This window comes from Lutjanus erythropterus, chromosome 14 (genome assembly GCF_056507025.1).
Source record: "Lutjanus erythropterus isolate fLutEry1 chromosome 14, fLutEry1.hap2, whole genome shotgun sequence".
Taxonomy (NCBI): Eukaryota; Metazoa; Chordata; class Actinopteri; order Lutjaniformes; family Lutjanidae; genus Lutjanus; species Lutjanus erythropterus.
The window spans coordinates 27,395,441-27,407,500 of record NC_139330.1 but is presented as its reverse complement, the minus strand read 5'-3'; the positions used below and the strand labels follow the sequence as shown (position 1 = coordinate 27,407,500).

General features: G+C 41.0%; 1 protein-coding gene across 5 annotated transcripts in view; it reads right to left on the bottom strand.

The window, feature by feature from the left end:
* Positions 1-12,060, bottom strand: part of wdpcp (WD repeat containing planar cell polarity effector) — a 91,963-nt gene that overhangs the window by 43,525 nt on the left and 36,378 nt on the right. For all 5 annotated transcript variants that reach the window (XR_014771872.1, XR_014771873.1, XM_084736578.1 and 2 more), the window contains exons 6-9: positions 9,733-9,803; positions 8,588-8,647; positions 7,418-7,532; positions 1,889-2,025 (exon numbers count right to left, since the gene is read on the bottom strand). Coding sequence is in view for 3 of the 5 variants with exons in the window: in XM_084736578.1 (XP_084592704.1) it covers positions 1,889-2,025; positions 7,418-7,532; positions 8,588-8,647; positions 9,733-9,803 (383 nt within the window). In the remaining 2 variants the exon portion in view is untranslated. The remainder of the gene's footprint in view (positions 1-1,888; positions 2,026-7,417; positions 7,533-8,587; positions 8,648-9,732; positions 9,804-12,060) is intronic.

Here is a 12,060-nt window from a genome sequence, read left to right as displayed (position 1 = left end):
AGCATTTTTAAAGCAGAGGGTCGTACCGTATTCCCATTGTGATTACACTGAACCTACGCACACAATGAGCACCTGTTGCGCACAAAAATACAAACATTCATCATTTACAAGTTGTATCAAGCTAAATCAACAGGATATATGTGTATAAAGAATCCACACAGAAACAGTACCTTGGATTCTGATAGTGGGTAGCTAACTGGTTAACTGCTGCACTGACCAGTAGCATCATTAATTTCAAGCAGTTGTAGTATTTCCCAGGATTTCTAGCAAATAAGATAAATGTTACCCCCTGTCTCAAATGCAAGTGAGTCAGACACATTATTCATTCACACGCCTCATGCAACAAACGCTCTCATTTTAATCGATGCAGCTGCCTGCACCAGCTCAGTGCATCTCCCATGCCAACTGCTACTGATGGACATGAACACAACCTGAGGCCTTTACTTATACTTCCAGTCTAAGGCTGGTGCCTAGTAAAAAGGCTCTGAAAACGTATTTTTATCCAGATTTTGTAACCTAGGCAGAGCTCCTGAGCCAGAAAGCAGCTCACTCTGCTCCGGGTTGTAATCCTCCTTTACTTTACTAAGCAGCTGGGAAGCAAGACATGGGAAGTTCTTTTCTTTTTTGAATTTGTGGGAAAACTGTACAATCAGGGCAACTGGACAATTTCAGTGCTAAACTTAAATCCATCTGCTCTGATCACCAACACCTGTTTGCTCTGAGCGTAGCCACCAACAATCTTTTTCCTGTCTCTATTTTTCTCATCCAGACACACTGCCATGCTTACGCTGCAATCATATACATAGTGTTGATGTAAAGATAGATCAGGAATATTCATACATATCAAAGGAAAACTGCACACTGCACAGAAAGTTGCCAACTTGTTCACTGCTGGAAGTGCTGCTTTGAAATGCGGGGACAATACAGTTCCTAAACAGATATACCCTTAAGTGTTTTGTTGTCACATGAGCTTACTGATAAAACACACTCGTGTGTGCTGATGAGAATTAAGTTCTCCCTTTAGTTGAGTCCTTATTTGCATGTACATACAAGTAATGCTTGATCATTTAACCCCAATATTAATATAATAAGGTGAATCATGTAGCGAAGAGCTAGTAGGTGTCTCTGCCTGCTCTGGAAAAAAAATATAAAATGCCTCCATGCTACTCATCTGGCATAATCCATGTCTCCTAAAGTCCTGACGTGCCATTTGCGCACTGTCACACCAGACACACCCAGTTCAGACAGTGTGCATGTGCGTGTGAACACGACTTCAAGCTAAGGATCAACTGTGAAGATTCAGGCTAAAAACATGGTGTAAAGACGAGCAGTATGGAGGCATTTCATGTTTTATTGTGTTTATTGTATTGTGTTTGTGTGTGTTTTTTTTTTTTTTACGTTTGAAAACTGGTCGCCATTCACTTCCATTGTTTGGGAGATTCTGCAATGCTGTTTTCCTGTAGCGTTTCTCCAGCAGCGTTTTGTGGACTAAAAAAATAAACACGACCTTCAATCAGCATGAGGGTGAGTAGATAATGACGTTTTATATTTGAAGTTTTTAAAATGGCAATTCCTGTAAACTGTACTCTTTATTTTTTGTCAGGTTTCACTCAATCTCAGTTTGAAAAAGTACCTGACAAAACAGGAAATAGACAAGAGAAAACATTTTGGACATGTTGGCCATCAGGTAAGATGAAGACAGGATATGGACAGTGATATGGGTTGAAATGTTGGTCTCATCCTTTTGACCTGTAATTTTCTACTTCTCTCTGTCTTAAAAACACAGACCACAATACACACACACACACACACACACACACACACACACACACACACACACACACACACAAATTACTCACACACACTTCATCAAAGTGTTCTACTGTACCTTGATTTCAGAGGGTGAGAGTTTGTCTGTTCGCCTGCCAGTCTCTGGGGAGTCCTGGTTTCTTTGGTTGAGGTAGACTGCAGCCACTTGGCTCTGCTCCAGGAAGGACAGCAGAATCAGCCTATCGCTCAGCACCGCTGGGGGAATGACATCACCACATTTATCACTGAGAGTCATGATTCAAAACAGAAAGCTAACGGTATATCATTCAGGTGCCAGCCATAGAGCTTACTGTCTCCTTACACATAAATCATGACAACACATACACTGATTACTACACAACTAAGATTCCGACTTATAATTTGTTCATGTAAAACATGATGCCTTGAATTAGGATACTTTGATAAAATTCATGTTTTCTGACACATTTCTATATTCTGAAAGAAATTCCAGAAGCACAGGAACACAAGAACTCCATCAAAAGTGGACACTTAACACATCCAGTGGACAACTGTAAGAGGCCAACATTCACTGCTTGATTTTTCTTTAATTGGTATTGATAAGGCCAACGAGGGACTCAGAGGAGGTGACATTAACTTCAAGACTTTCTGAATTTACAATCTCAGAGGCTTATTTTGCTGATGGAGTTTGGATGGTTTGAAGAGAGTGACATTTGGTTTATATAACAGCAAATTCCCACCAATTTAAATTGATATTGATTTTTTTTAGGTGGTCCTTTTTAAAGTGGCTAAAATACAGTAGTACATTGCTCAGCTTCTCCAGACCCAGAGTGCGTCGACTGGCATCTTCTATAGCCAGTATATTGACTATTGCTTAGTACCTCATACAGTTCCGCTTCAAATAATCTGAACTATCCCTTAAATGGTTTGATAGGAACATGGCAGGAGTCTTACACTCTCCTTCTGCTAAAATAAGTCCAGTAGATGACCTCTCTCCAAATGTTTTCATTTCATATACTGCAGTACCATTTATCATTATCCCTGTTACACTGTGTGTGTATGTGTATATTGTAGTTTGGAGTGGGAGGACAGAAGTTTCAGTCTGCCTCAACCTGCCTCCCATTCTCTTCTTTCCTCTCTTCTTCCTTACTTCTTCTTTCTCACTCTTACCTCGTCACCTTATTTCCCCCTCTCCTCTCTCCACCTTCTCCTTTCCACTTCTTTGTATCTCTTTCCTCCACTGTTCTCTTCTCTCTTCCCCTGTCAGTGTACTGCAGGCTCTAAGGCCTTTTTGTGGTAGAAGAACACACTTGATCCTGTTCGACTCTTCAGGAGCTGCATGGAAACGCTGATTAGCAATTAAGCCCCCCTCTCCTTCAAATTAATCTGTTTATGAAACCAATTAAATGGAAAGGAGGGGGGGTTGTTACACATGTCTCTCAGATATCCTGCTTTGAGTTGAACGAGTAAGGCTGCACCCCGAGATTTAGAAATCTAACCGCCAATTAACCGTGGCATGTGTGTATTTATAAATGTGCGGGTATTGGTATGATTACACTTCAAATCATCCTGTTGTGTGAAAATTTCAAATTAATATGCAAATATTCATGAGGGAAGTGAAACACTGCTTGAAAATACAGAAAAACTAGCATCTTAAATCAGGTCAATTGAGTCAGTTTGTCCCTATGTAGAAGTTGGATTATGAAGCATTTGTAATGAAAACTGGTTCAAGGCTTAAACCATTAAAAAATACAGCCATTAATGATGCCTTGGCTTTCCGCAACAACGTTTAATGCAATAGTAAGCGTCTTTGTAATAGATTACAGACAAATCAAGTTAAATGCAGTTTAGTATTGATCTCTATGGGTGTCTATAAACGGGATTAGGTTTAATCCCATTCATTCCCAAATGAAGGAGGGGATATGAAACCAGGCTGTGGCCCAATCTGTGGACCAGGTGGCTGATTTGGCATTAAGGGCCAGACCTTCTTGACCCACCCGGACACTCCCCCCAGAGACACACACACACACACACACACACACACACACACACACACACACACACACACACACACACACACACACACACACACACACACACACACAGTGTACATATGTACATATTCATACTTACCCGCCAGACACATACACAGATAGCTACATATACATTCATACATGCAAGCCTGCAACCATCCTTTATGCATTCAACACACACCAATACATACATATGCATTCACACCCACAAGAATAAAACTAACCGACCACATGTTAAAGTACGCACACGGTCTCTTTCACACACACACACACACACTCAGACACACAGAGTCCTCTAAATCCATTTAATACCATCTCCTCAGCAGCATGTTGACATAAGAGGCCAATGGGCTTAACCAAAGCACATTTAAACATGGGTAAATGAAACCAGCTATGAAAAATCACTTAAGGATGCTTAATCGTGGAGCATATGCGCAGCTTGGCCCAGCCATCGGCCAAAGGAAGCCAGTAATACTTTGATGGTGTAAAATATATGTAATCTACTGCTCTGTATGATGCAATCAGAGCTCATGGTGGAAGCAGGAAGGTAACCGGCATTGAGGATGCAAAGTTTAAGAGAGGACAGTAAGCCTGCTTTGTCACATCGTGAAACAAAAACAGACCTGGCTGCTGCTGCTTGTTGTCTCAGAGAGGCAAATACGCACCAGGCCTCAAATTCAATTGAATCCATGCAAATCAGAAAGGGGGATCTTGTTCGGAAAATGCAAACCAATTACACAGTGACTTACAGTTGAATTTAGGATTCCACTAAACAACCGGTTGATTAATCGGTTAAAAGAATACTTTTTCATTTTCCTTTCATTTCATTTTTCAATAAAAAATTAGCTTCTCAAATTTGAGAATTTGCAGTTTGTTTGCATCATATATAACAATTAATAAGATTTATTTTGGTTTTGCACTGTTGGCCAGATAAAACAAGCAATTTAAAGGGACAGATAACAAAAACAAAAATACATATTTTTCCTGAGGTCTGTGATGCTATTTATCCATCTATACTGTTTTGGTGTGAGTTACCAGGTTCTGGAGATATCAGCTGTAGAGATGTCTGCCTTCTCTCAAATATAATGGAACAAAATAACACTCAGCTTGTGGTGCTCAAAGCCCCTAAAAAATACATTTGAAAAACTCAACTACAGTGTCTCTTTCTAGAAATCAGGACCCTGTTACTCAAAATAATCAACAGACTTAGTTGTGAGCAGTTTCAGGTTCCCTATGATAGAAAGAAAGTAGTTCCTCATCAAACTGCTGTGGATATATTCAAAACTCAGCAACTCACAGGCCACAGGAAAAATATGTATTTTTGATTTGCAGGTAAAGTGTCTCTTTAAGGACATTTCTTTTGGCTCTGTGAAGTTGTGACTTGCGTTTTTCACTACTTTTAAATATTCCATAAACCAGGTGTCTCAAACTGCCAGCCTGGGGGCCTCTACTCCACCTCTCTCTGGTCTGATCAAAAAACAAAATCATTTTGACTTATTTAATTACTTTATTCAAGTTGTTACATAACAATTTAAACTACCCCTTCATAAAAACACAGTTTGGCACTTGACCTAAGCACAGACAAAACCGACACTGCTCAGCTAGCCATTTCCATCAGGGGTATTAACTGTCAATTCAAAGTCTTAGAGGTGTTGCTGAGTTTGTGTCCAAAGCACAGCTATCTAAAAAAATAGAGAGAGGCTGGTGTTTGCATTTTTTTTTGGTAAGTGTGACCAAAATGTTTGTAACGGAAACAAAAAAGTTTATTTTCAGAAACACTGAACTTTCTTGGAGTACCTGCACAATGAAGTGGCCCACCTATTACATGACAATACCATCAGTGGCCCCGAGCCTATTTGAGGCGGAGGCCCCTGTCATAGAATAAACAACTAATCGAGAAAATGATTCATAGATTAAACAATAATATAGAATAATCCTCAGTTGCAGCCCTATATTAGACATAAATTAATATGAAATTGCAGTGAAGAAGACACTTCAACATAGCATATGTCACAACACACACACACACACTTAGACCAAACACAACTTGATTGTAATTGTAAACTGTTTCCGTAATTGTACCTTGTAAATGTGTTCGACAGTGTGATCTGGTCTGGCTCTCTGCTCTAATTGTCTCAGGCTAATTTAACAAGTGACAGATGTGAGAACAGCCTCTAACCTCATACACCCCCGCACACACACACACACACACAGACACACACAATCCCCGGAACCCACCCTCTCGCAACCATTACTCTAATAATTAGTGCCTCTGAGGCTTTGAATGAAGCGCAGCGGGAGGTGAGTGGGTGTGTATGTGTACCTGGGTGTGTGTGGGTGTGCCTAAGTATGTACCATTGTGTACATGGGCGTGTGCATGTGTGTTCTGTTCTGTGAGTGTATGTGAGTGGACCTACAGTAAGTGCTTGTTCATCTATATAAAAAAAAAGTCTGTAATTACACATGTACGCAGAGAATGAGTGTGTGTTTTTCTTTTTGTGTGTATGTGAGAGAATATGTGTCTGTGTGTGTGTGTGTGTGGGTGTGCACTATGGGGCTTTATCAGGTGTCTGGAGACCCCGGACGGAAGCAGGGAGGGCGGTGTTATGAACAAATAATTGATACAGAAAGAAAGAAATAATTAGCAGATTTGGGCCGGTGTCCACAGCCTCTTATTCTCTCCTGCCAGGTCTGCGGAGCGAAGGAGCACAGTGTGAGGGGGGCGGTGCTCCCTGGAGGAACGTGCGATGGAAGAAAAACACTGATGGATGCTCTTAAGGGAAGGCCCCTGGACACACACAGCACAAAAGGATTTGCCCGCAATTAGCTACCAGAGTCGCCTCGCTCACCTGTGGCACCTGTTATGTGTGTGAGTTGGTGCGTGTGTGAGAGAGTGTTTGCGTGACAAAGTGGTGAGGAGAGTGCAGAGTGTGTGTGTGTGTGTGTGTGTGTGTGTGTGTGTGTGTGTGTGTGTGTGTGTGTGTGTGTGTGTGTGTGTGTGGTAGATGTCGAGCTGAATATGTGGTGAGCAGGTGTAAGCACACTGTTGTTGTGAGAGAAAGTGCGTGTTAGATGATTTTGTGGTTTTAAAATAATGAACATTCGAATGTAAATATCTCTGCTTGTGTGTGTGTGCGGCGACTGTGGGCAGAGATAGGTAACCCAGCCATGTGGTAAAACAATGATGTTTATGTCCTTAAATCTGCTTAAACCACTGTGAGCCTCTGAATTATTTAAGTCAACATATAAACGATAATTTCATTCAGTGAATGCAAAAATCGGAACAATACAGGAGAAAGCATTCTTTACTATCATAATAGGCGCAATGGATATGCAACAGCTCTAATTAGCATCAGCAGCACCAGAGTAACCAAAACCACAGTCAAACATCTGATAGCTTTAATACACTGGGTACCAAAGCTGGATTAAAGAGTGAAAAACATGTTTTAAAGACATGAACATATTTAGTGTATATTGTACATCAAAGGCTAAAAAAACAAGCTTGGTCATTATTACTTACAATGTGTATGTGTGTGTGTGTGTGTGTGTGTGTGTGTGTGTGTGTGTGTGTGTGTGTGTGTGTGTCTGTAACTAACCATCAGTCACAGTGTTGGCTGGTAGTCGGCCCACTAATGTGCGGTCTATGTACACTTGTTCGAGCTGAGGTCCATTTAAGGTCAGGGTCACCAGTACTCCACTGCTCAACAACACCTGCAATGTACAGTGCCACACATGCATGCATGCGCACATGCACACACGCACCAAACAAACAAAAAATATACAAGATTACAGAGATGTTCAGTAGTAAAAGTAGTTGAAGCTCAAACCTTGAAAGAAAGAAAATGTGACCAAAACTATTGAGACTCATCACTTTAACAGACATAAATTCAATGAAACCGTACGAGAGTTTATCGAGTCCTCTCACTGAACATGAATTAAGCTCACAACTCCTTAATGAAGTTGAACAGTCAACAAACAGTCAAGACGATGATGTGATCTGAACCCTTAAATTTTCCAATTTTCCTGCTTCTTTTGTCCATCCAACAGTCCAAAACCCGAAGATAAATGCCAACGAAAAAGCACATGCAAGAGGCTGAAAACAGCAAATGTTCGGCATATTTGCTTGAAAAATTCTACAATTTAATGATTATGAAAATAGCTGGTGGCTCATTTTATTTAAACTAATCAATTAATCGACTGCATCGTCGCAATTGTTGCGGCTCTAGTCAAAAACGTCAAAATATTATTTAATTATATTCCGTGCACACTACACACTCCTGAAAGATGGATCCCTCCTCTGTGGCTCTTCCTGAGTTTCTTGCATTTTTCCCCTATAAAATCTTCTTTGGTGAGAGTTATTCCTTATAAAAAATCGGAATAGAGTGAGATTTGAGACAGAATAACAGAATTAGTCACCATTCAATTACCTCCTAAGTTTTGTCTGGTTAAAGAAATGGCCATGCTCTAGGATGAGACATAAGACAAATTTGTACATTTCCATCATTATACACATCCAAAAGGAAAGGCTTGTTTTTACCTGCGCAAGCAACATGAGAATTAGTGTTGAGGAGCCAAAAAATGTCATTTAATAATTATGATGACTTTATTTGAGATATTTACTATTAGCTTAAAATGACCTGGTAATTGATATTATAATCCAGTTTATCTGAGGCCTGTTCTGAGCAGAACATTCACCTTCTGTGTGGGCGTGCACGCATGTGTGACAGTGTGTGTACAGTAGGAGGTGGGCCGAGGAGGGTGTGTACCTGGCAGCAATACTTTTTCCTCCATCTGGTATGAACGCAGGTGTTGGTCTGCAACAGTTCCTGAATGAGCGTGATAGAAAAACAGACAGAAAAACAGAGACAAATACAACAAACAGAGCTAATAAACAGTGTCCAAGCAGCCAACATGACTAGTAGCCACAATAACACAAGCATGATGCTCAGAGCCACACACAATGTGGTCAAACCAGGTACTTTAAATGTGTTCATTTTCAACAACAAATTGAAAATGTATGTTACATGTTCTGTAGTGGCTAACTGCTTCTACCAAAGTTGCAAAACACTGAATTTTCCATCTTGTTGTAATGCCAGGGCTGCTCATACTTGTATTAATTATCTTGGTGTTACACAGTACGAGACACTTGCCACCACAGGTGGCCACTGCACCAGTTCCTGCTCATGGAGGGGTGGGAGAGAGTTGAAAGGGGATGCAGGTAGTGACTGCTTGTGTGCATGTCAGTGTGCGTGTGTGTGTGTGTGTGTGTGTGTGTGTGTGTGTGTGCGTGTGTGTGTGTAAGGTCAGTCATTCCTGCCACATTCCAAACCCAGCTGGGGTGATTGGATGGGAGGAGAGAGGGACGGAGAAGGAGGAGGAGGGTGGGGTGTGGAGGTGAGATGGGGTGTTTCTAGTTTCAGACAATGGTTACGGGTGAGAGGAAGGAGGTGGATGGGTGGGGAGTGTGCGTGCGTGCGTGTGTGTGAACCACAGACAGGTTCCAGCAAACAAAGCTAGGTCTGTACTGCCACAAGTACAGAGGGGACGAAGGCGGGGAGGAAGAGGCGGAGGATGAATGAGGGGAGAGGAAGGGAAGGAGGGAGGGAAGGAGGGTGGAAGAGAAGGGATGAGGGGGCAGCCTGCAGCCCCCTGATCCCCTCAAATATCCCCCTCGATGACAGAGCTCGGCCGAAAGAGAGGTGATGAGAGAGGAGAGGGAGAGAGGAGAACAAACGGGAACGACAGGGAGAGTGAAGGGAGTTGGAGAAAAGAGAGAGAATGCCCCTATTTGTTAATCAATCGGCCGTTTCGGAAAGGGAAAACTCCGAAAATCCCCCGAGAGAGGAAGAAGACAGGAGGGGGCAAAGCCGGGATGGGTGATGGTGGAAGGTTTAACAGAGGAGGCGGGTACCTCCAACTCCTTCAGCGAATCGCGTAGCTTCTCCGGTCGGCGGTTCCTGAGGGTCCACGAATAGCCTCGAGCTATGGAGGGAAAACACAAGAAGAATCCAAAGATCATGTGACATGAACTTTTAAACACAGACATATGAGAAATAAGTTATTTTTTTAAAGAAGACCCTCATGGGAATTTGGAAGAATGGGGCACCAAATGCCGGAAAGGGTTTGAGGGTTGAACTTATCTGGGCTGCGATCTCAGTATGAGAAGAGGTGACATGAGGAATAAAAGGTGGTGACAAGACAGTCAGGTGCAATAAAGAGATGCAGGTACACAAAACAAAATGCAATGCTGAATGTATTCTTGAATGTATACCGAGTAACAGTCGTACTTTTAAGACCACAGGGGACAAATCTCAATTAGTGCTGAAATGATTAATTGACGAAACACTTTTACACTTTTTTTGATAATTAATCATTCAAGTCATTAATCAAACAAATATGCCAAACACTTGCTAGTTCCTGCTCCTCAAATATGTTTGGTTTTGGAATTTGTCTTCATTGGATAAAAGCTACGACTAGAAGATGTCACCCTGAGCACTGTAAAATTGCAACTTTTCATTAATTTCTGCTGAATCATAGACTAAAAAATGTATTAATTGAGAGATAATCAACAGGTTAAACATTTTTAAAATGTTTGACAGTTGTGTCAGTTCTATACTACATGGTTCATCTTCCACCATTAGAAAATCAAGATGCTACATTGGAACAGCATCAATTCTTGTGTCTAAATGTATATATTTATTTATTGTTATATTATAAGGTTACGTATATAGCATGAATTAATGCTACATACAACAGGTTCATGTACTTGGCAAGTTTGCAACGTGCAACATATGTGTTTCATTGCTCTCTCTGGGTTTCACAATTCTCTGGTATTCATCCCACTTTAAGGCAAATTTTCACACTTTTCCCCCCCTTTTGTTAGCATAAATTGTTTCTGGCACTGTACAGCCTGTATAAGCCCTGCTGATTCCACCAGGACAACTGCACAGCTATATTGAATGTTTCTTGCTAGCATGCATGTGCTGCTTGCACCCACTGTGTACAGTTCTAGGTAATACATCTACGCTCATGTCTCGTCCTCCTCAGTGAGTGACAGATGGAGAAATAATTGGGGTGGACTAAGAGTATGAGGAGAAACACTCAAATTTATGATGTCCTGGAAAGAAGAATTTTTACTTCTTATGGAAAGCTTGGAAGGAAAAGGGGTACATTTTCTAAGAGCAGCCTAACTATAATACCCTTTTGTAAAAAAAAATTATAATTATAATCAAATATTAAGCTGGACTAGGTAAGGCTAAATGCTGCAGTAATAAGTGTCAGTTGCCAGCCATCTGTTTGCAGAATATGTGTATTTGTTATTTTCATTCTTAAAAAGTCCCAAGAATGCAGGAAACAAAGTCTATAATGAAACTCTTTCTTTTGCCAAGGACTCCCAGATCCCTCAATTTGGTTTCAAAATCCCCATATTTTTGGGTCTCAAGGCTGGCAAGTACCCCAGATGAAAACTTTAAAATACCACTAAATTCAATGAAGTTGCAGATCATTCATGACAACATGAATGACTTCTACTTGTGTTTAAAAAGATTCTAGGCATGATCCATTTTAAGCTCTTTGGGTAAGAAGTCCTACATATTGATCCTGCAAACAGCAAGAGCCCAAATGAGGATTTACAAAAGGGCAGCTTAAGGTTCTGTATAGATGCACCCTGTGTCACTGAGGAACACACCCTGTGACACAGGAACCACTGAGGCACCTGATTATTTTAGGCAATTATAGGTACATTTAATATGAGCAAAGTTAATGAAACAATCAAAACTTAACAAAACCAGTTTCTTACAGCAGTGGTGATCCTCTCAGCACCTGACACTAACATTGCTTATGAGTACCAGCTGTGTCACTCCTTTACTTTTGTGTTCACAACTCAAAGTAAAGCCATTACTTACTATGTAGAAACTACACTGATGTAGTCACAAGTTTTATATTTCTGACTACCATATCCCCAAAGCAGCAAAAGTCTGAAGTCTGCTGCTTACAGATTGATGTAGCTGCACTAAAGGAATGAAAATATTCTACTGAAAGCAAAATGTCCCTTCAAAAAACACACACACACTGGTCCTTGAGGAGAAGCAAATATTTAATCGTGAGGACTTTTGGCGCTCTTGAGTTGAGTTATCTCCCAAATGCAACCTCACAGCAAGCAGCACATATCTCAACACATACCACACCAAGGCCCCTTCATTTTAATTTCCCAGCCCTCCCTTTTCCCCTCCATCTCTAG